Raw genomic sequence first — 22,559 nt, 5'->3', positions numbered from 1 at the left:
TGTTATGGTGTTTAACCAGGGGCCATTCCTGGAGGCCACATTTGGAGCGCACTTCCAAGATGAGCCCAGTTTGAGTGTTCTCGTTGCACAGACTCACTTTGCTTGCAGACTCATACCCCCAACACTCGCTGCAGAGATGACATGACACATTTTGAGTCAATGTCGAGGAGCTGCTGGAAAGCAAGCTGTGTATCAAAGCAGTGGCACACTACCTTCTACCACTGCTCTTGACCGGCTCCATGTCTGCTCGTGGTGGCCCATCACCATGCTCTGCCCAGGACCAGGCGGATGGCTGGGGAGGGAAGAGGCAATCGTGCCTTATAGCAGCTGATAAAGCTTCCAGCCCTGCAGCCCTGAGCCAGAGCAGCAACCACAGCCTGGGCACTGCTGAAACCTAATGAGCATCACTCAATCACGGCACCAAAGGGCTCCGTGCGGCCACTCGCGCACAGCACCCGCGGCTGTGCTGCCGGTGTCCCCGCCGCCCCCCGCTCCCTCCCGTTTCCCCGCGCCGCCCCGGTCCTCCCCCCGCGCCGCCCCTGCGCCGCCCGGTGCCACCGAGCCGGCCCCCGCCCGTCCCGCGGCCGCGGTGGGAGCAACCGCAGCAACAGGTGGGGCCGGTGCTTCGCCCGCTGCCGGCGCGGGGGCCGCGGCCGAGCCGCCGAGCACCGCAGCCGCAGCCGCACCGGAGCGGAGCTGCCCCGGCCGAGCCGGTAAGGGACTCCGGGACAACCGTGGCGGCGCAGGGGGGCGGCGGGGCCGGTTCTGCTGTGCGGAGCTCGGCGGGGCCCCGGCTTCACAAGCCCCTCGCCCGCGAAGGTCCGGCTGCCCGGCCCCCGGGCAGGGCATGAGCGCGGGTCGGGGCTGGGCATCGCCCCGCACAAGCTGGGATCGGGCTGGGCGCTGCGGTCCCTCGGAGCCTTCCAGAGACGGGGGCAGGCTCGGGCAGGCGGTGGGAACCAGCATGGCAAAGTGCATCCCTGCTTCCTCCCCCGAGAGATGGGGCTGGCAGACCCCGGTGTCATTCGTAGGGCCAGAGGGATTCTCAGGCAGTGTGACTTAATCTCCGCTGGAAGAGTCCGCTGCACAGTCCCACACCCCTGGGCAGGTCCACAGGCACGTCCACTGCTAGCATCCCTCAGGTATGAGCATCCCCTGAGTGGTACCCTGAGGGTGCTCATACCTGAGGGATGCTGGTGCTTGAAGGATGCTCTTAGCAGGAGAATGCCGTTATCAGAACGATGCTGTTACCAGGGGGATGCCTTTATAAGAAGGATGCTGGTACTAGGGGAATAGGGCGGATAATAACTCGGTGCCCAGCTAGTTTCCTGATGAGAGTCATTCCAGGATGAAAGACTTCCTGAGCCTGACAGGGTCCCACCACTCACCCCACACCCCCCCAACCTTCCCCTCCGTGGGGGTCTCCTCCCCCCAGCCTGGCCAAGGCAGCAGGAGAGGTGCAAGTAGCACGTAAGGGCAGAGGAAAGAAAGCCCATGTGCTTCACCTCTCTGTCTCATCCCCAACAGACCTATGGTGGCCCTTGGGGTTCCCAGATCACCCCCTTTATTGTGATAGACAGTGGCTCCTCTCTTAAGCTCCAGCTTCCTGACTAAGGCTGTTAAACCATACTCTTTGTTTACTTTAAAAACCAAAGCCACCTCCAACCCCCTGCTTTGGCAAAACCCTTGGAAATGTGACTTGAACCAGCTCCTGGACTCGGGGGGGAAAGCAGAAGAACTCCACATCTTGTTATTTAAACCCCGGTGGTGATTAAGCCAGTCTGATAACACAGGGAATCTGACTCATCTTTTTTTTTTTTTAACATTCAGGGTTGGTGAGGTAGGAATCTACTGCTGCTGTTCTCCAGCAGCAAAATCACTGCAGCCCACGTGGAAACTGGCAGCAGGCTGGGGCACAGGCACCCAGGCCATGCCCACCTTGACACCCACATCCTGCAGCACCCATTGCCTGCCTGGGTGGCCGCTGCTGAGATGGGGCAAGAGGGGAAGGGTTTTAATCTGTGCAGGTCTATGTTTTAAGCCAAATTAAGCTCTCCTGGAAAAGATGGTAGCCAGTATCATTCCACCCTTGTTTTCTGGGCTCCTGAGCCCAGCCTCTCACCGCTTTGCCAGGGCGCATTACAACATGAGATGTAAGTGGCATTCCAGGAAATAATGCCGTGTCATATCCCCTCCACCCTCTGCTTCCCTCCAGTAATGGGAGAGGCTCTGCAGGAGCGCAGAGGAGCCGCCTTGCTGCCCAGGAGCTGCTGCAGCCGCCGGGGAATCGTCAGCAGCCATGCCGAGCTGGCCGGGTGCAAGATGACCCTCACGACTACGCCGGCAGCCAGTGTTGCCCAGGCTTTCTTTTACCTCCTGCTGTGTGTCCCCTGGGGCAGCTCCTGCCCCCCCAGCTGCCAATGCACAGAGCGGGCAGGGGCGAAGGCCGTCCTCTGCAGCTCCCGGCACTTGGAGGAGATCCCCAAGGACATCCCCAAAGACGCAGTGTTCCTCAAGCTGGACGCCAACAGCATCACCAGGATCCCCAGCAATGCCTTCAGGCACCTCTCCCACCTGGAGGAACTCGATCTCTCCAGGAATGCCATTGAGAAGATTGACAGGGCAGCTTTCAAAGGGGTGGCTGCCGGGCTGCGTACCCTCGACCTCTCCAGCAACCGCATCCGCAGCATCCCCAAGGAGGCCTTGCTGGCGCTCAATGCCAAGCTCCGGCTGGCCAACAACCCCTGGCACTGCGAGTGTGCCTTGCAGGAGGTGCTGTGGGAAGCACGGCTGGACCCCGACTCTGTCCAGGACATCACCTGCCACACGGCCCCACGAGAGGAATATGTGGGGAAGCCGCTGCTCCAGGTCCTGGATGCCGGTGTCAACTTCTGCAGCGTGCGCCAGAGGACCACGGATGTGGCCATGTTCATCACCATGTTTGGCTGGTTCGCCATGGTCATCGTCTATGTGATCTGCTATGTCCGGCACAACCAAGAGGACACCTGCAAGCACGTGGATTACCTGAAGTCATTGCCAAGTACCCAGGGCCATGCTGAGACCACCAGCACTGCCCTGTAGCGCAGGATTGGGGCATCCCGTTCCCAGCTTCTTTGCAGAGAGCCAGTGGCAACTTAGTGGTCTTCAAAGCTTCCCGATGGGATTTTGCAGTGCTTGCTCCAGTCCTGCAAATGAGCGCCACTGACTTCGTCCCTCCCAGTGATGCTGGACTGAGCGTGAGCAAATGACATGGGGGAGGGATGTTGGGGACACCCCATGCAGCCCTGTCTATGGAGCTCAGGTTCCTGGAGAAGAACCTCCTATACACAGACCCCTTCTCCCCTGCCAGGGCTGGGCTCACAGGGAAAGCAGCCCCAGCCACATGCTTGCAATCCATGTGGTTTGGAGAGAACAAGACCCTGAGGGAGACAGATGAAGGTAGGGGCTCTTGTGGACCTCCAGGAGGTCCCTGGAGCCTGGGATGCAGGGTGTCAGCGGGGTCACCCCATCCTGGCTCCAGTGAGAGACCAGCCTTGCATAGAGCATGACATCAGGCCCAGCCACCACACAGCATCTCAGCAGCCTCTGCCTGCCAGCAGCAATGCGGAGGTGGTCTCCCAAGCCTTCGATTTCTCAATAAAGCCCTACATGCAGGAAAAGCCCTCGGGGTTTGCACTGCACTGGGAGCTGGGCATCCGGGAAGGGCAGTGGTGCTCGAGGTGTTTGCACTTGTCCTAATTCAATCTGTCCCAAAGCAGGCCAGCCTAAATTCAATGTACCAGTGTGACTGCCATTAGGTTACATCCTCTCCACCCTCACCCCAGTCTGCTTTAAGCAGGGGCCAGCTGGGCATATTCTGCCTCTATATCTCGCCTGGTGCATCTTGCCTTATTGTACCCTTGCTCAGGGCTGCGTCAGAGACACTGCTCATGGCTCAGCACAGCGGAAGCAGATTAAGTTCTACCTTGTTTTACAAGCAAGAAATAGACCTTCCCAGCAGAGCCAGCTGCAGGGTCTGCCTGGCTCTCCCAAGCTTGGACCCCAGGGTGGCTCAGGCCATCACCTACCCAGCCCTTTCTTGGGAGGCTGTCACCTTCTTCCAGCAGGAAACGCAGGGAAGTCTGAGCAACGCTCTGAGCCAGTCGGGAAAGGCAGAGGGTCTGAGGGGGAGAAGCAGAGGGGCACCCTCACCCCAGCACTACCGTGCTCAGGACCACCTCATCTTCATGGGCCACCATGGACATGGCTCCGTCTCACTCAGGGGTGGCTCTGCAGAGCAGCTCGGATACCTGCAGCTTGCCTGTGGGATGAAGGCTGGGTGCACAGAATTTATTAGAGCTCTGGTTAAGCAAAAGAGTCCCCCAGAAAAGTTGATAAAACTAAAAGAGGCCACAGTTTCACCTGGAGCAGTTTTGGGACTTTCCCATGTCCATGGTAGCTGGGTTGGTCCCAGTGCACAGCAGGTTTGCTCGGGAGTCACTAACCTCATACAAAAGGGTGCAATGTCAAACCAGTCGGGTCCTCAGCAGCACCACAGCCCCAGGCGCTGGGCAGCCAGAGCCAAGCCCAAAGCCAACATTTTCCCCCCATTTCTCACACGCCGTTTCCTCCCCCCCTGCCATACACCCACCCTGGCAGCACAAGTGTCTGCTCAACGCTCAGCACACAAGTGGGCAGCACAGCATTCTGCTCAGTCTCTTCCCTGTGAGCTCTGGCCACAGCCAACAGCACTTGGGTCCCTTCTGGCTGGAGTGTGCCAAGCGCTGGGTCCCATTGAGCCCCAGGAAGCGCCTGGGCACCAGGCACCCTGGGTAGGATGTAGGTCTGGAGCATGGCAGGAAAGCTTGTCCAGGAGAAACAGCATCGAAGCAGGGTCACAGCCACCTTGCCAGCCCTGGACAAGGCTGCAAGGAGCCTGGAGCTCCCATCCTCCTCCTTCCCATCCTGTGGGGCGCACAACCAGCCAGCCACAGGGCTGATCCCGCACCGTTCCCGGGCTCTGTGGTCCATCTTCACCTTGATGCACAGCTTGCCCTGATCCTGGCAATGAGCTGAGCATGTCTCAGCCACCTCAGGTGGTTTTCAGCTTGAGCACCTTGGAAAGTGGCTCCTTGGCACTGGTGTAGAGGAGGTAGGAGCCCTCAGTGGTGTGAAATGCCTCCCAGTCTCTACAGCCGACAGTGGGGAGGTGGTGAGCCGCTACGAAGCCTTCATAGCCTTGCCACCTGCACAGGGAGGGCAGTTAGCTCTTGGGGCACAAGCTGGGCGCCTGAAAGGGGGCAGGAAAGCTAAGCCATGGGACTGGCATCTCCCACCTCCCCGCTGTGGCTCAGGGTGGGATGTCCTTCACTGGGGCTTCTCATTCCTGCCTATAAACCTGCCCAGAAACAGGGAGCAGTCCTATCTGTCCACCCTGGGCAGATGCACCACCACCTGCAGAGGTTGCCCTGTGCTGGGCTCTCGGCAGAACTGTTCCTACTGGGAACAACCACCCAACCACCCAGCCCTGCCCTCCTCCTGCAGCAGTACCTGTATATAATACTGTTAACAGAGAAGGTGAAGCCATCAAAGGAGTTTGCTACCACCAGAAACGAGTCATCTCCCACCGAGAAGAACTCCCAGTCCAGGGCACTGGGAATGAAGCAAGCAGAGGGGCAGGTGAGGTGGCCCCTCCATGGCCAGCTGTGGAAGGGGCTGCGTGTCACGGGGCTGAGCCCACCCCACCCCAACCTTTGCCACTCTGGTGATACACAGAAAACTCTGCTCTTCCCAGACTGTTCCCGAACGGAAATCCACTCTTGTTCCCAAACTCAGGGCCCTCTCAGCTCCCACTGGGGTTTGGTGCCAAGGACCTGTCACCCATTGCCCTCCCCACCAGTCTCAGTCCCTGGCAACATCCAAGCCTGCACAAACCCTGCAGGAGACCTCCAGGTTGCTCAGGGGAAGGATGTGACTGAGGAGCACCCTGGCTCTTTGCACAGGTACCTGTAGGTGAGGAGGTCCTGGAATTTGACAAACATCTGGGCAGTGACATTCAGCTCATAGATGGAGGAGTTGATGGCGTAGAAGTTAGAGGGTGCTGGCATCCCGCTGTCATAGCTGTGGCTGTTTGCAACAGCCAAGAAGACTCTGTCCCCGATATGAAAGACCTCCCAGTCAGCAGCACCAAAAGTCTGGGGAAGGAAGACACACAAGAAGCTGGACATGGACAAGCTTTTGAAAGCCAAGGATGCTGCAAGGTGTGGGGGGACCTGCTGGAGGAAGTTACCCACTCCTAAAACCCTCCAAGGAAACAAAATAAACCTCGTTCTTTCAATGCATATGGGAGAATCAGTAGGAAAGTATCACTGCCTTTCCAGAGGTCTGAAGAGCATCTGTCTCTGTAATTATTCCCTGGCTTGTCCAAACACAAAGGGGGGCTGAGGACTAGTGTTTGATCAGGGGCCAAGCCTTACCAGGATAGACTGGAAGAGCTGGAAAGAGCCACTGAGCCAGATGTAGATGTGCGAGTAGATCTTAGTGGATGTACCATTGAATGTGTTAGCCACAGCCAGGAAGGAATACGGCCCGATGGTGAAAAATTCCCAGTCATAGGCTCCAGAGGTAGGGATGGTCTGGTTGGTTTCAAACAACCCTGTCCTGGGGTTCCACCTGTATATCACGCTGTCTATGTTGTGGTTATTCCCTGGGGGAGACAGACAGATAGATGTGCAACATGAGGGAAAGGATATGTGGTTTGCATAAGAAAAAAGACCCAGAAATAGGTTCAGCTACAGAAATATTTGCCAGCAGGTTGCAAGGCTGTTTGCTAGTGATTGATTGTTCCCCAAGAAGTAGCTGAAGAGACTCTAGAGCCTCCATCCCTACCTAGAGCTTCCATCCCTGCTCTCTCCCCACATAAGCAGCACACCAGAGCACTGTGCCAGCATCCTGGCCAAGCTCTGCTGGCTGTCCCATGTGTAGCAGGGCCGGCCCCAGTTGAGTTCTTAAAGTTACCAAAATCATGGGCTGCCATCACCCTTCACACACGAGCTCGCACATGTGGGACGGGGTCACAGCTGGAATGGTACCGCACTGATGTTTCTTCAGCACTCCTTTGCTAAGGCCCCACGCTCAGCTCCTGAGCACTGCAGACGGCCAAGGACTTCCACGTGCTGATCCCTGCTCATGGCTCAAACTCCAGGAAGAGAGAGGGGTTGCCACAGTCTGCAACTTACCCCACTGAGCACTCGGGCTGAGCCCACAAGACTAAAGCCTGTACTCCATGCAGCTCCTGGGCTCTGTTCAAGGATCTTGACCTTGTGTCTGTGCTGGACCCAGCTGGCTTTAAAACTGAAAACCGTTCTGCACCTTCAGCCTTGCACGACCCTTCCAGCTAGAGACATTATTCTAATAAAGAGCTGGCTTCACTGGGACAGGACGGGAGCACCGCCAGCACCCTTCCAGCCCCCGCTCACTCAGCACTGCTGTACCCTGTTAATGGGTTTATGGGCAACCCTCATTGCAACAGAAGATATTTTGGCAAGAAAGGCTGCAGGAAGAACGGGGTGCATGGGAAACAGCCACATGGATAAGTGGCAGCTCCTCAGGGACTGACTCTCCACTGGGTCAAGCCCCAGTTTGGCTTGACCATGATGGTCTTAACCACTACATGATGTGTACGGCTACCAAAGGGACCTTTCTGCTGCCATTGCCACAGAAGTAAGTCATGGAATAATAGAATCACAGAATGTTTTGGGTTGGAAGGGACCTTAAAGCTCATCCAGTTCCAACCCCCTGCCATGGGCAGGCACACCTTCCACTAGATCAGGCTGCTCAGAGCCCTGTTCAAAGTGGGGAAATGCAGAACTTGGTCTAATTTAGATCCTGTACTGGTTATAATCATGTCAGTTTCTGCTTTTAATGCTATGTTTACCTGTTACACATTTCTTCCATAAAGGACTATGATGTATTTCTTTATGCACTTAAGTCTTGTGGTGGCGTCCAACAAGTGTCACAGGGAGTTTCTAGCCCAGCTTACAGGCAGCTGGTGCCCAAGCAACCTGCCACCAGCTTTGAGCTCAGTGCCAGAGGAGCTGGTGTCCCAGGAGCCAGTCCTGATGGCAGGGAAGGAGCCCACTGGCCCAGTGTCCAAACCCAGCTGGGAGCACCCTGGAGTGCCAAGGCAGTGGTATCGACTCATTCATCCCCTGTGCTACGGGGCGCATGCCCCAACCCAGAACAGCTCATGGGCTGGGAGGGGAAAAAGGCTGGATCCCATCTGCAGTGTCCAGAGAGGGAGGGTCAACAGCAGGCTCTCACTTGGCTTCGCATCGTTTCTTGTGTGCCCACAAGGCCTATCAAAAGGCTCAGCCCCTGCAAACCCATGCAACTGCTCTCACCACCCACCATGTGATGTAGCACTGGGGAAACAAAAGAAAAGAAGCAAAGAGATTCAGCAAAGACGTGGTCCCAACTCCTGTCCTTGTCCCTCACCATCAGAAACCCTGAGGGAGACCACATCATCTACTTCCCCAACTGCTTTTCTTTCCTGAAGGAGAGGGTCTGCAAGGATTCAAGCTTCCTGAGGGACACGGCACTCTGAGCTGCATGCACTGATTGCGAGGCTTTGCCCTGCGCTCTGGCAGCGGATGCGCAGGGAGCTGCAGTGTTTCCACAGCAACAGGAGGATGCTCTTGAGCAGGGTGCCTGCAGCGGGGGGCGTGATCCCCAAGGGCTGCCTGCCCCAGCTGAGCCGGGCCAGTAGGGAATATCAGGGCTGGGTACCTTCTCTGTGGTTGACCACCGCGAGGAAAGCCTCTCCCTCAATGACAAATGCCTCCCAGTCCCTAGCGCTGTGCGTGGTGATCCTCTGGTACGGGACGAATTTCTCTTTCCTGCGGCTCCACTTGTATATTACAGAGAACTCCTGACCCCTGTCATTCTGCTCAAAATTAGCCACTGCTAGGAAGATCTGAAAAATAACAAGCCAGGACATCTTGGTTTTCTCCTCTCAGAGGGGTGTGGACAAACAGGGGCAGGGTGAAGATGGGATGGGAGGGGGCAGGCACGCATGGGATGTGTGGCCAGGGTCTGAGGTGGCTGCTGAGAGGCGATATGGCCTTGGCTGGCATCCCCCAGTCAGCACAGTGCACCCAAACGGGGGACAGGGACCCAGTGGCCTGTGAGGTGACAACAATAATAAGGATGATATCAATTCCCTGACACAAAACATTCTCCAGACCAAGAACCCCCCTCTGTGAGCACTGGGGACAAGCATGCAGCAGCAGAGATGGCCGTGCACAAGGCAGGGAGTGCATCTGAGCTCATGGGAGCGCGCAGGGTGACATGCTGGCTCTGCCACTCCAGCACGTTTCGTATGGAGTGGCAAAGGTTATGCCCCAGCTGGGGCCACAAAGAAGCACAGGTCCACAGCCCACAAGCTGAAAACAGTCAGTGGGGTGGTCTCCTGACTTTTGCCCAGTGCAGGACCCTGCCAGCACCAGCCTGGGGTTTTGTCCAGCCGAGGCTCAGCCACCCTGAAGGATAGAGACCTTCCATACTCAGTGCAGGTCTGTGATGGGTTTACATGACCCTCCAGGGAAGGTGCATCTCCAGTGCTGGGCAGATGTTCCTGCAAGTCCCAGTCCAGGGAATCCCTTCAGGGCATCTCCAGAAACACAGCTTCAGAGGGAAGAGAAATGCCTGGATGCAACCCTGCAACTCCGGAGCCTGTGGTCCCTTGCCCTCCATTGACAGGAGCCACCAGGAGACCCTGGCACTGCCCTCTGGGGCTCTTTACCCCATCCTGGCAGAGCACCAGCAGGTCCTGGTGCAGTAACAAGGTGCTGACACATATAGAGGTGCTACCCCACTGCAACATGTGTGAGGAGCCTGGGCTAACTGGAGGGCTCTCTGCCACTGCTGGTACAACACCTGTCTGGCCACCATCTCCATGCAGAAACATGGCGAGCACAGGCAGCTGCACACAGGGTACCTGCCTCTGTCCCCAGCCCTTCTGGCACACCAAGGTCAGCCCCAACTAGAAACCTGCCCCGAGCTGTGCAGGAGGGAGGCCATCCTGCCTAGGAAGTCTGAGTAAGTTTCTCGCAGTGAAGACCTGAAGGCAAACCCAGAGCACGTGAGTCTTGGTGAGCACCAATACAGCAGCTTCGCTGTGTAGGAACCACGGGGAGCTGGGACCCTGCAGCTTGCTGGTCTTCTCTGCACCCGCAGCTGCGGCTGCAAGGGGGTGTTGTAGGTCAAGACTAACACTGGGGAGTCTCAAGGTGGTTTCCATCAGCCAATAAACCCAGCTGAGGATGTTCCTGTCTCCTGCCCATGTGGGTGCAACTGGAGCTTTGCAGAGCAGGTGCAGCACTGGTGATGGCAGCATGTTCCCAGCTCAAAGCCAGCTTTGCAACACAGCTGCATTTTCAGGGCTTGACAAGATTTTCTGCAGGACTCCGCCGTCCTCCATGCAGGTAACGTGGCCCATTTGTATCCAAGCATGGGGGCTGTTGCTGCCACTGGGCCTGGAGGCAGAACTGCTGCCCATCCCTCTGTACCCTGGAGCACGCAGCTCTCATTGGGGAGCCTGCAGCCACCGTCCGTGGCATGTGGTGACAAAGCCAGAACAGGTCATGCTGGAGGGGGAATGATCCCAGCTCCCCTGGGAGCTCTGCACAGAGCTGGCTCTCAGCAGATGTTTCTTTGGCTCGCCTGGGGGTCCTTGAAAACTGATCAGTAGCTCCCCAGGGAGAGGAAACAGGCAGATACTGTGCAGCCCATAGCCCAGGGGAGGAGAGATGGCTCCAAAGTCCTAGAATGATTTAAAAGCAAGCTCCCTCTCAGGAGGGAGCTAGAGGCTCTGATGGCTCTCTAAGCCCACAGGTGTATCTCTGAGACCAGAGAGGACCTTATGCATGACAGAACGCCTGCCACAGTCAGTGGTCAGGGAGGGCTCTGCTGTCTGCTCTCCAGTGTCAGGAGCTGTGTGTCTCCTACAGCAATGCCACGGCCACTGCCTGGGGTAGCCCTGCTTCACTTCATGGTGACAGATGGCACTGCAGCAAAACCTGCTTCTGAGGAGGGTCAGCCTCTGTGCCAGGGCGGAGGCCGCACTGTGAGCACACCCAGACCAGGCTGCAGCACAGCTCTGCACACCTTCACACCCGCACTCACGGGGGCAGAACAGGCAGGACCTGCTAGAAACGAAGCCCAGCACATGCAGGGGATCCAGCTCCAACAGCTGGCTTTGGAGGCTGACCTTGCGTACATCATGGAGATCACCAGGGAAGAGATCGGAGTAGTCCAGACATGCTATTACCCACACTGCCAGAACCATGTGCTGAAAATGGCCTGCGTGGATGTAGCTGTGTTTCGGCAAAAGCAGTAAAACACAGAGGGCAGCCCAAAGATCAGCTGGCAGTCCCTAGGACAGACCCTCACTGGCTGAATACATGCATCAGCGTGACCCCATCAAAGACAGAAGACAGAAAGATTCACCCCCCTAAACCATGCCTGAGACTCAGGGCTTCAGAAGAGAAGCCAGTGTTGGGATATTGCAGTTTAATATACTGAAATATGAAGGCACTGAAATAACCTTCCAGGCAGACTTACTTTCTTTCCTATGGTGAAGTACTTCCAGGACTGAGCTTGGTAGGTGGGGATGTTCTGGTAGGGCACAAACTTCCCATCAGTCCACTTATAGATGGCCGATCCCGGCGGGGTGTACCGGTTGGCAGTGGCTGCGAACAGTCCCACTTTGGGGATGGTGAAGACCTCAACACCCATTGTCTCAGAGTTGGTCACCAGGTTCTGATATTCCTCCACATAGTCCAACCTCTGCTTGACTAGGAGACCACAAAAAAAGAAGGGTGAGGTTAAAACCAGATGACCTTGCCCCACATTGCATAGCAGAGCTGCCTTGGTGGTGCTTGCTGCTGTATGGAGCTCTCTGGGAGGAAAATGGTTGCTGGTGGTGACAGGCCAAAACCCAAGGAGGTGGTGAAAGGCCTGACTCCGTCTCGCTGGACAGCACATCCAGCCCCATCCACCCCTGCCTGTTCTCTGCTGGGAATTGTCCTCTGGGACTGGGGAAGAAAGACATGCCATGGATATTTATTGCTTCTTACCAAGTGGGTTTATACATTTATCCTAAAGAGAATGAGCAGGAGAGGAAGCGACCTACAGCGAAAGGACCTGGGCTGCTGAGACCAGCTCTGTTAACCCATACCCATCAGCAGTAGCCCTTGAATCCAGAGCTGCACTGGAAGTGCTGATGTGGGCACCACAAGCAAAGCCCAGCCAAGCAGGGGAGACACAGAGGGACACCAGCTCCCTCATTCTGCTTTTACCTGACTCAGTTCCCACCCCAAAGTGTTGTCAAGGGCAAATTTCTGTTCTTCCTTTGCTGCAAGAGCCTTCCTCCATCCCTGAGAGCACATTGCACACCAGTACCTTCCAGCATGGAAATCCAGGCGCTGCCGTTGCAGAGGTATAGCCCTCTCCGGGAGGCATTGAACCAGAACTGTGCCTTCTCCTGCATGGTGCAGGGTGGACGGGACCCCAGTGTCACCTTCCGGTCAGTCTCTGGGCATGGAGAGGAGCAAGGCAGGTGCCTCTTAGTGCACATGATGGGGGAGCAAGGAGGCCTGTCCCTGTGCGCATAGGGAGGGTTGCATGACCTTATCCCATCCTGGTGACAAGCACCCAGGAACAGGGGAAATAGCATCCCATGGGGCTACTGGCATGAGCCCAGCACTGCCAAGAGACCTGGATAGGAGCACCCCAGCTTTCCAGGGGGGTTTTGGACACAGATCCCATCCCACACGCACGTTGAGAAAACAGAGGGTACTAGAGACAACCTCTCACCCTCTGTTCCTTCTCTGTGCCCAGCCCCACGCAAAGATCCTTCCTCAACAAAGGCAAAAGGTGGCCGACCGAGCCCACACCATGAGGATTTACTGACCGTACGGGTATTTTAGCACCTCGTTGCTTGCTGGCTTTGCAGGGAGATCCTGGAGGACGCTGGGGACAGAGAGCGTCACTACTTTAAAGTTCATGGGGGTGCATATCCGAGGGGTGGCATCGGCTCCTGGCAGCAGGACAAGCTGTCTCAGCAAACCCTGGGAAAGCAGGAGCAGCAGGATGAAGAGCAAGTCCAGCAAGACCAAGAAATGGAAACTGCAAGTGATTCATGCCCTGGATTTCCCTCCCCACTCTTGCTCGCTGCTCTCCCTCCCAGGCTAGGGAAGCCTCTGTGGGATTCATGCACATTTATCAGATCCTCATTACATGCCCAGCTTGCCAAAACCTCATCCTAGGCAATTTAACAGCTGGTGCAAGGGGAGCATTGGCTCATTAGCTGCAGACAGCTTTCACTGCCTCCACTTTTCACTACCAATATGAGGCACTGCCGTAACTTTTATATCAATAAGACTGTGCCATCAACTGTCTTTCTGTCACCACACTACTGGCAGTGTCCTCATATAAAGCCACATCTGACCCACAAAGCACCAGCCGCCAGCACTGCCCCTTGCATGCCCACAGGAAGATGGGGACTGAGCCCAGCAGCAGGACCCATGGCCACCTCTGCTGCCCAAGCCCTGGCAGTGTATGGGGATATGGGGGCTGCAGCTCACCCCATGGCCAGCCACCAGCACCCCTGGTCAGCCCTGCAACATGGAACACCTACTGTAAACACGCCTTTCCTCCTCCTCCTGTTGCCCAGGTAGAAGTTGGCTCTTTTCACAGAGAGAGAGGCTGGAAACGGTGTCTCCACCAACCTGCAGACGGGCAGAGAAGAGGCAGGGGACAATTTCACGGTATCTGTTGGTGGCTGGAGGAGATGCTGGTGGAGGCACATTGCCCCGCCAGCCCTCCTGAGCCCCCTGCTGCTGCCCCCAACCTACACATCCTTGGGGACGCCGCAGTCCACCGTCAGGGAGAAGGACTGGCCGGAGACAGCCAGGACGAGTGTGTGCCACTGGCTGTCGGAGAGGGAGACGTTGGGGAAGGTGACGCGGGTCTGCCAGCCACCGGCGCGCTCCTGGCTCCAGAAGAGGAAGTGGAGCTTGTCGGGGGCATAACGCAGCCCCACCAGCACGCTGGGGCTCTCCTCCGCCATCAGCGTGAAGACATACTCGTTTCTCTGCGGGAGGTCACAGACTCAATCCACACAGGCAAAGCTGCAGGGCTGGGCTGTGCCCGCTCTGTGCCCGGCTGGCAGTCACTTACCTTGGCAGGGACACTGAGGACCCTCAGCGTGATGATGATGGAGAACTCCTCGGGGAAGCGGTCGCAGTGGATGAAGAGCCGGGAGGCTGGGAAGCACAGGGCACGGGGCCGCGAGGCAGCCAGCTGGAAACCGCGCACCCCCTGCACTTGAAACACCCTCATGCCATGGGCCAGCCCGCCGGCGGGCACCACCTCTGAGAGGATGTCCAGCGGGCGCAGGTCTGTGCCAAGAGACAGCAGAGCACGTCACGACAGTGGCAGCCACTGTGGGATGGGGCCCCCACCTCGCAGTGGGGTGCTCTGCCACCCAGCTCGCTCAAGGCAGCCAGCACGTCTCCAGTGCTCCACAGCAGCAGGGTGTCTGGCATGCCTCAGTAGCCTGCTGACCCCTGCCTGGGGTCTGCGCTAAGCCCCTGCTTCAGGCACACGGGGAAAGTTTGTCCTCCAGGCAGCAAGGCTGACATCTCCATCCGCACAGCAGGAGCACCGAGTGTGCAGGCTCACCTGCACAAACCATCCCACTGATGCAGCTCTGGATGCTGACCCCAGGACCTGCTGGCCAGGCAGCCCCAGGCTGCCACCAGCTCCTTAGATCCACTGGCAACCAGCAGCTGAAAGCAGAGCAAGGAGAGAAAGCAGGAATCTGGCACACTCGTGGAGCAGCCCATCCCCAGGGTGGTGGGGCACGGTGCTCCCTGCTCCAGCCCCAGTCCAGGCTCTCCCAACACAGCCCTAATTGTGCACACACACACGTACCCCCCTGACAGGCACCAAAACTGCTCATTAAACGATTATCCTCTCCCCAGAGGAGAAACCAACGTGCCCAGCCCCAGGGCATGGCCCAGGTGAAGCACCGGCACTGCAAAGCCATCCCCAGAGTCACTGTCAGACCGGTGTCTCAGCAGTACCCACAACAGCAGCCGCGGGAAGGGCCGGACCCACACCGGGTGCTTCTCCCTAGTTCCTCGCCTTGGCAGCCTCCTCACAGCTTTTATTTTGAATGGTTCCCTGGCAGGATTGTGGCGTCTGCAGCACAGGGCAGAGCGGCTCAGTGATGATGCCCAGAGGATGAAGCAGCACTTAGCTAGACTAAAAATTCCCTTACTCTGTCCCGTTCCCAGTGAGACCGGGATTTTAGCTCCTATTTGTACTAATAAATCTCGGCTGCTGGGGCGCAGCAGGAGAGCTAGGAGGGAGGGAGCTGTGAGGAAGGCTGGACCAGCGTGTATCTGAATCTAAACCAGACGGAGAGAGGGGAAGCGTTTCCTCCCCAGGCAGCCCCAGCCAGACGAAAGCCAGATGGGCAAGGCAAGGAGGAATCTGCTCCTGTGGATGCTCCATCCAGCCCAGAGGGGTGAGATTGGCAAGGTCCTTCCCACGCTGCCACTTGTGCATCCCCTCTGCCCACCCATGTGCTGTTTTAAACTACTCCTAAAGCAAAGCCTCGGTCGGGGAGGTTTAACTGAAACAACTTTTTTCAGCTCAGGGAATCATAGAATCACAGAATGGATTGGGTTGGAAGGGACCTTAAAGCTCATCCAGTTGCAACCCTGTGCCACGGGCAGGGACACCTTCCACTAGAGCAGGTTGCTCCAAGCCCCGTCCAACCTGGCCTTGAACACTGCCAGGGATGGGGCAGCCACAGCTTCTCTGGGCACCCTGTGCCAGCGCCTCACCACCCTCACAGGGAAGAATTTCTTCCTCATGTCTAATCTAAATCTCCCCTCTGTCAGCTCAAAGCCATTCCCCCTTGTCCTGTCCCTACATGTCCCTGTAAAAAGTCCCTCTCCAGATTTCTTGTCAGCCCCTTTAGGCACTGGAAGCTGCTCTAAGGTCCCCCCAGAGCCTTCTCTGAACAAGCCCAGCTCTCTCAGCCTGTCTCCAGAGCAGAGCTGCTCCAGCCCTCGGAGCATCTTTGTGGCCTCCTCTGGACTCACTCGAGCAGCTCCGTGTCCCTCTCATGTTGGGGGCCTCAGAGCTGGGTGCAGCACTGCAGGGGAGTCTCATGAGAGCAGAGCAGAGGGGGAGAATCCCCTCCCTTGACCTGCTGGAATGACCAGTTCTATTTTTTTCTCAGCAAGAAGCACAAGCTGAATTCAGGCTTGGATTTGCAGAAGGGTTTAGGAGCTCCCAATTGTCCTGGGGGTAGTGGGATGAGCTGAGGACAGCTCAGCTGGGGACGGAGGCTGTGGGTCAGGAAGGGACCATGTCCTAAAACCAAACCCAAATCCCTACAGTCAAAGGTGCTTCCTGCACCAGTCCCTGCTAACAACTGGAGTGGAGCTGGCAGTTAATGGCTGGGAGAGCAGCCAGGGTGTTTCAGCCCAGGTCGGCAGCACACAAGCCCGGCAGCTGCCTGCTCGGTGGGATGGCTGCCCACAGCCCCACAGCATCAGAGCTACACTGGGAACCGGGGCCAGGCACCACAGGAGGGACATGGAGCTGTTAAACGTGCTTTATGGAGCCTTGATACCCCCAGGACCCCTCCAGTTGAGGGCAACAGTGTAGACATCCCCAGAGAGACCAGAGCACCTTGGCGAGGAGGTGGTGAGCAGGCACACTCTGATCTCTCCCAGCTTTCCTTCTCACCACCAGCCAGGCTGTAATAGAGTGTAAAATAGAGGTGCCATCAAACTGAGGTGAGCCCCGACGACAGACACAGAGCCTGGGAACCAAACACCCCAAAACTGGGCTGAAGTTCCACTGCTGGCACCAGGACCGCGTGGCACCAGGACGGGAAGGCAAAGCCAGGGGACAGGGACACGCTTTGGGCTGGGCAGCTCTCAGCACTTCCCTGCAGGAAATGCCTTTGGAGCTGCCAGCTCCTTGGCTGGGGGTAGCAGGACGGAAACGCTCCAGGAGGTTTCACTCCCGGGAGAGTGTAGGTTGTGTCTGGCAGAGCACAGAGAGCCCTGCAGAGTCCAGGCGGGAGGGACTTTATGTGGGGTACTCGATGGCTCTTCTCTACATCTCCTTCCAGCCCTTCCCCACCCTACATGTTGGTCCCCAGGGCCAGCAGACCCTGGGACAATGCTTGTGCCACAGGGACGGGCACACAGCTCTCTCCACAGCACCGGGAAGGGCTGTTTGCTCCCTGGTTGCCATTGCAGGGTGCTGCAGGCACAGGGATGACCCCACTACCCACTGCTATGGGTGCAGGCAGGGTGCAGGCAGGTGCAGCAGCACCATGACGTGCTGTCACACTGAAACTCGGTCCACTGGCACCAAAACCATGCAGGGCACCCCGCAGTGGCCACATGGCCCCCAAACAGAGCATGCTATCTAGGGCCTGCCCTGGCACCATGGGGAGCATCCTGTCCATGGAAGCACACAGGGTCCTGACACACTTCCCAGGACTGCCAGCACCTGTTTGACGCCTCGGTCCCAGCACAAGCCCACCCGCCTGCCCTCTGTCCTACCTGTGCAGTGCTGCCACGTCCTGCCGCCCCGGATGAAGCCCCCACCGGTGGCCCAGTGAAGGAGGATGACCCAGAGCAGCAGCGGAGCCGACATTGGGGAGCTGGCCTCAGGGGGTCCATGCACCGGGACCCCCTTGTCACCCACTCCTCCGCACCCGGGCAGGCACCGTGCGGCTCAGCCCCTCTCGGGGGCTCTTGCATAGTGTGCCCGCGGGACCACCCGGGGCTGCTTCTGGGCGCTAAGCCCTGTCTCTGCTGTCCCCTGGCATGGGCATTGCCCCCCGGGGCACAGCAGGGGTGGCGGGCAGGGGGCCGCCGAGGCAGTGCTGGCTGCAGCCTGCGCACAGACATTTAAATGAGGAGTCGGTGGTGGGAGAGGAGGAGTCCCGGCTCCTTGGAGAGCTTTTATCTTTTGCCCAACCCTCTGGAAGGCGGCTTTGGGGAGGGATTTTTTAATTATTATTATTTTTTTTCCTTTTTTCCTTTGCTTCCGTTCATTTTTGGTGATTCATTTTTCTGAGGTCATGCGGGAGTAGGTGAGCAATTCACTCCTGCATGGAGAGACCAAGCTGGGAGTCTTCCTGCCTCTACAAGGGCTTTCGGCAGTACAATCCCAGCCTGTACTGGGGGGAAGATCCTCCTTTGGCCCATTTCACCCTGCCCAAAAAGAAGCCAGACCCCACGAGGTGCATATTTCTCCCCCAAAAAGGCCTCGGGCAGCTGATGCACAGCCAGTGCCCCCATGCAAGACTCCATCCCAAAGGCTGGCCACCAGACCTGGCCCTGCCACGAGGACGGCAGCAGCACGCAGAGCGTTGGTTTGGAAGTGCTCGAGGTTATGCTGTTCAAACGGGAGACAGCAGTGGAAAAACTCCCTGCACACAGCGAGCTCTGCTGGGTTCCTCTAGCCGCAAAATGAGTTACTTCCATTCCCTTAACAATTGAATTGGGCTCCCACCCCCCTCCCTTCCCAAAATCTTCCCGCAAGGCGTGCGCTAGAATAGAAAGCGGATGGCCAGGATGAAACACCAAAAGAATGTGTCGCAAACCGGAGGTTTTGTCAGCAAGGAACAGCCGGAGCTGGACCCATGGATGTGCCTCACTGCCGCACTGCCCGCACCACTCCCTGGCCCAGAACCTGTTGTGCCAGGACCAGGAGGATGCAGCCCATGGGCTGTGAGCACATGGCAGAGCGCAGCACCCTGCACCTCAGTCCCAGATCCTGAGAGGAGCTGCTGCTGGACCCCGGAGACACCCCAACACTCTCAGGGCCTCCATCGTGCAGCCAAACAGCCCCTGAAGCATGGAGGGTGGCTGCGTGCATGGCTGAGGATGCTCTGCACCAAGCAGGGCTGCGCGGAGCTGCCCCTTCCCACAGAGTCTCTCTTTGGGCATCCACCAAATTAGGGCTCTCCCAGGATCACACTTCAGCAGAGCTTAAGCAGAACTTAACCTCTCTGCAAAGCTGCAGAGGTGAGGCACCACTGGCTCCCAAAACATCTTTATTCCTGTGCTAAGGATGGTGCCCTGTGACACAGCCACTTCCTGAACCCAGGGTGCCTGAAAGGCAGCTGCTGGTTGCCACTGCAAGGGATGCAGGAGGTGCAAACCATTCCATCTTCCCTGACAGGCTCGGCCCCTCGTGCTGCTTCCCATGGCCTTGGGGATGCCCACCGGCGCTGGGAGCAGCCATCCTGCTGGCACCCCATCCCATCTCTGCCAGATGGATTTTGGGAAGTCCCCTGCTGAGGCCAGCCATGGCTCTGTGAGGGTCTGGGCAGCCCATGCTCCTGGGGAGGGAAGAAAAGCCCTGCTGGGGATGCTGGGGAGACTGGTTTTCCCAAAGGGCACACAGCTGCCTTTGAGCACTTCCTTGGCCAAAAAAGCTGGTTGGTGGGAACACCTCAGACCCAAGGACACAGGTGTGGGTGTCCTCTCCAAAAGCAGGAGGATCCTGGAACTTCCAGGCAGGGGGTGAAGAAACCGAAGTCCCCATCAATGAGCATGGAGGACATGCCAGAGAGTACTCAGCCCAGCACCAAGGACTCAGGCTGCTTCTCAGCCATGTGCTGTTAATGGTCTCTTGGTGAGGACAGGGACATTGATGGTCCTCAAGGATTTTCTCCATCCTTGGGCTGGGGACCCTGGCATGGCAGAAGATGTTGGAGCACCTTGGGCTGTGCCCAGCGCTTTTCGCCCTCCCCAGCGCTTTTCTCCCTGCCTGGGGAACCAAGCTGTGGTGTGAGATAAGAAGAGGGGCCCATCCCTGCCTGCTGTCACCTTGGGTCCAGGGCCTGCTCCATGGCCCAACGGCAGCAGGAAGCAGTCAGCAACACTGTTCCTAAGCACACACGCGCACATTCCTATGTGCACAAGCAAGCGCAAGAGGGTGAAATAAAAGAGACAAACAGGGAGATGTTTGCCTAATTTTCATGGGTCGTAAATAAAACCATGTGGCAGCTCTGAACAAAATGATCCTTGGATTTCCACCAAAAAGGTGGTTTGGCCATCCCTGGATTAGAAAAGGTTGAGAAACCCATCTGTAGACAATCCATGTCAAAGAGACCTTCCATGCAGAGGACAGTGTGAGGAGGACATCTAATCAACGCCAGGGACAGGCAGGACCCTGCACACAGGGTAAAGTTCCTGCTCTTCCAAGACTGTAACTCACTCCTTATTATTTGCAGACACAAAGTCATGTTTCAGGGCTTGTTATGTCCTATTCATTTCAGGCTTAATTCCTGACATCTGCAAGAGCTTTCTGCCTTGAAATGCAGCATGCATACAGGCACTGGCCGTGGCAAAGATTGAGGGGCCATAAACACAATGCACAGACAAATGCAGCACTGCCCATCCGCAGTTGGGTGTCCTCAGCCTGGCCTCTGGCAGGCAGTGGGCAGTGCTGTGTCCATCCTCCTGCCCATGCTGGTGTGGCCACACAGAAATCCACAGGGGTGGAGCTGGAGGTCAGTGATGAGCACACAGAGCCATCCTTGCCTGCATGAGCAGCAAGGTCAGGATCAGCCCTTTGCGGCCAGTAATGCAGGGGAAGGGGAAAATTGTCCTCAGAGCAACGCCCTATGTTGCAGTTCCCCAGATCCCAGTTCAGGTTGGACACCAGGGACAACACCTTCTCTGGGAGGGTGGGATGGGGAGGGATGGGGTCTCCAACCTCAAGCATTTCTGATGCCCCTCCCTTGTCACCCTTGCCCTTTCTGCTAGGCTGAAAACCTTCCCCATGTTTTCTGGAGCAATTTCAGCTCCCTGAGCCCAACCCACCACCATAAACTGGAGTCCCAGCAAGAAATCTCTGCACCAGGAAACCTGTCAGAGTTGTACAAGAAGCGTAAATGCCTTTAACCCCATCATCTTTCAGAAACTTAATTCCCAGAAATTTTGGAGAGGTTCTGCCAGGAAAAGTTTTGTCGAAGGACTGGGAGGATTGCAAAAGACACCATTTTAGGAAAGCCACCAGAAAAGAAAGCACAAAGCCACCCCAATGCTGCAAGTCCTGCTGCCAGCTTCCCAGGCGCGGAGCTGCCTCCGGGAGCAATCCCTGCCGGGTGGCGGCAAACCACCAGCATCGCTCGCATCCCAGAGCCCTCCTGTCCACACACCCGCAGCATCCCTGGCACTGCCTGCCCCACGGCCCCAGGGAACGAAGGAGCCCAGAGCAGCCATCCTGGCACGGCTCCCGCAGCTCTGGCCACGGGCGGCAGGCAGGGATGGTGACCTCGCTGCTTCCCAGGCAGGTCTGCCAGGAGTGAGCGGAGCATCCTGCCCTGCATTTGGAGGACACATGGCAGCTGAGCTGGCAGGCTTTGAAAAGGGCTGCAACAAGCAGTCACTTAACGTTCGCCAGCACAAGCCGAAAGGCAGGCTTTAAGACTGTGCTTCTGCGCCAGGGCTGCTCGGGATGGGGCTAGGCAGGACAGAGCAGCCACATCTGCCCCTGTTCTCCCCTGCACGTGACAAACAGCCCTCTACTGCTGCCTGGGACAATGATCTTTTCTTTTTGCCACCTCCCCACAGTGCACCCTGTGAGAGGCTGAGCCACCTCCCTGCAGCTGCAGGACCCCCCCAGCCTCTCTGTGCAGTCATCACTTTCTGGCAAGGTGGCTCCATATAGGTGGAGGGCATCAAATCCAAGCAACCATGAACATGCAGACTATGGAAATGGTGCTCCAGGTGTTTTCATAGAATCACAGAATGGTTTGGGTTGGAAGGGACCATTCAGTTCCAACCCTCTGCCACGGGCAGGGACACCTTCCACTAGAGCAGGTTGCTCCAAGCCCCGTCCAGCCTGGCCTTGAACACTGCCAGGGATGGGGCAGCCACAGCTTCTCTGGGCAACCTGAGCCAGGGCCTCACCACCCTCACAGGGAAGAATTTCTTCCTAATGTCTAATCTAAACCTCCCCCCTCTCAGCTCGCAGCAGGTGGATGGTGGTAAATGGCAGGAAAAGCCACAGCAGGGAAGCTCGAGGACTTGCCCCCACATTTCTGAGCCCATCAGGGACCAGCAGGGGTATAAAAGGGGATGCACAGTGCTGACTGTACCAGAAATGATCCCATGGCTCCCCAGCTAGGGCCCGGCCAACATCTTCTCTCCCAGATGAAACCCACCTCAGACCACCTGGGGCTTTAGGAAAAGGTGTGGGTATTGCAACTTCCTCCTTCCAGCCAGGCAGCAAATACACTGCCTGCACTGGGGGACATTTTTTAGGATATTAATATTAGGATAATAATTATCAGTTGGATTCAATGATCTTAAAGGTCTTTTCCAACCTGAACAATTCTATAGTTATTATAGGAGTGATGACTCAGGCTCTGGAGGAGCTGGGCGCACCGGGAGGGCAGCAGAGCGGGCAGTGCATGCGGTGGGCTCCCCAGGTGCCAAGGCGGCAGCGCAGGCAGCCAC

The 22,559-nt window shown here is 57.2% G+C and overlaps 2 protein-coding genes across 2 annotated transcripts; one reads left to right on the top strand and one right to left on the bottom strand.

Moving 5' to 3' along the window:
• Nucleotides 1-530: 530 nt before the first annotated feature.
• LRRC3 (leucine rich repeat containing 3) lies at nucleotides 531-7,951 on the top strand. The gene is made up of 2 exons (XM_030493896.1): nucleotides 531-713; nucleotides 2,216-7,951. Exon 2 carries the CDS (start codon nucleotides 2,218-2,220, stop codon nucleotides 3,079-3,081), a length of 864 nt encoding a protein of 287 aa, XP_030349756.1. The 5' UTR covers nucleotides 531-713; nucleotides 2,216-2,217; the 3' UTR covers nucleotides 3,082-7,951.
• TSPEAR (thrombospondin type laminin G domain and EAR repeats) lies at nucleotides 4,316-17,880 on the bottom strand. Its single transcript, XM_030493895.1, has 12 exons — nucleotides 17,640-17,880; nucleotides 14,221-14,441; nucleotides 13,896-14,134; nucleotides 13,679-13,769; nucleotides 12,953-13,109; nucleotides 12,442-12,573; nucleotides 11,602-11,834; nucleotides 8,767-8,953; nucleotides 6,456-6,685; nucleotides 5,986-6,173; nucleotides 5,530-5,631; nucleotides 4,316-5,225 (listed from the first exon to the last, which is right to left on the bottom strand). The coding sequence occupies exons 1-12, from the start codon at nucleotides 17,731-17,733 to the stop codon at nucleotides 5,072-5,074; spliced, it is 2,028 nt and encodes a 675-aa protein (XP_030349755.1). The 5' UTR covers nucleotides 17,734-17,880; the 3' UTR covers nucleotides 4,316-5,071.
• Between the last annotated feature and the right edge of the window lie 4,679 nt (nucleotides 17,881-22,559).

Source organism: Strigops habroptila, chromosome 8 (genome assembly GCF_004027225.2).
Source record: "Strigops habroptila isolate Jane chromosome 8, bStrHab1.2.pri, whole genome shotgun sequence".
Lineage (NCBI taxonomy): Eukaryota > Metazoa > Chordata > Aves > Psittaciformes > Psittacidae > Strigops > Strigops habroptila.
This window is presented reverse-complemented; position numbering and strand designations above follow the sequence as displayed.

Bases quoted from the DNA above. Each gene is read 5' to 3' on its own strand.
- LRRC3 (XM_030493896.1), top strand. From the start codon at position 2,218: ATGGGAGAGGCTCTGCAGGAGCGCAGAGGAGCCGCCTTGCTGCCCAGG.
- TSPEAR (XM_030493895.1), bottom strand. From the start codon at position 17,733: ATGTCGGCTCCGCTGCTGCTCTGGGTCATCCTCCTTCACTGGGCCACC. The intron at 8,954-11,601 runs GTAAGTCTGCCT...GTTATTTTTCAG, and splicing joins ACTTCACCATAGGAAAGAAA to ATCTTCCTAGCAGTGGCTAA. The intron at 5,632-5,985 runs GTACCTGTGCAA...CTTCATTCCCAG, and splicing joins CAGGACCTCCTCACCTACAG to TGCCCTGGACTGGGAGTTCT.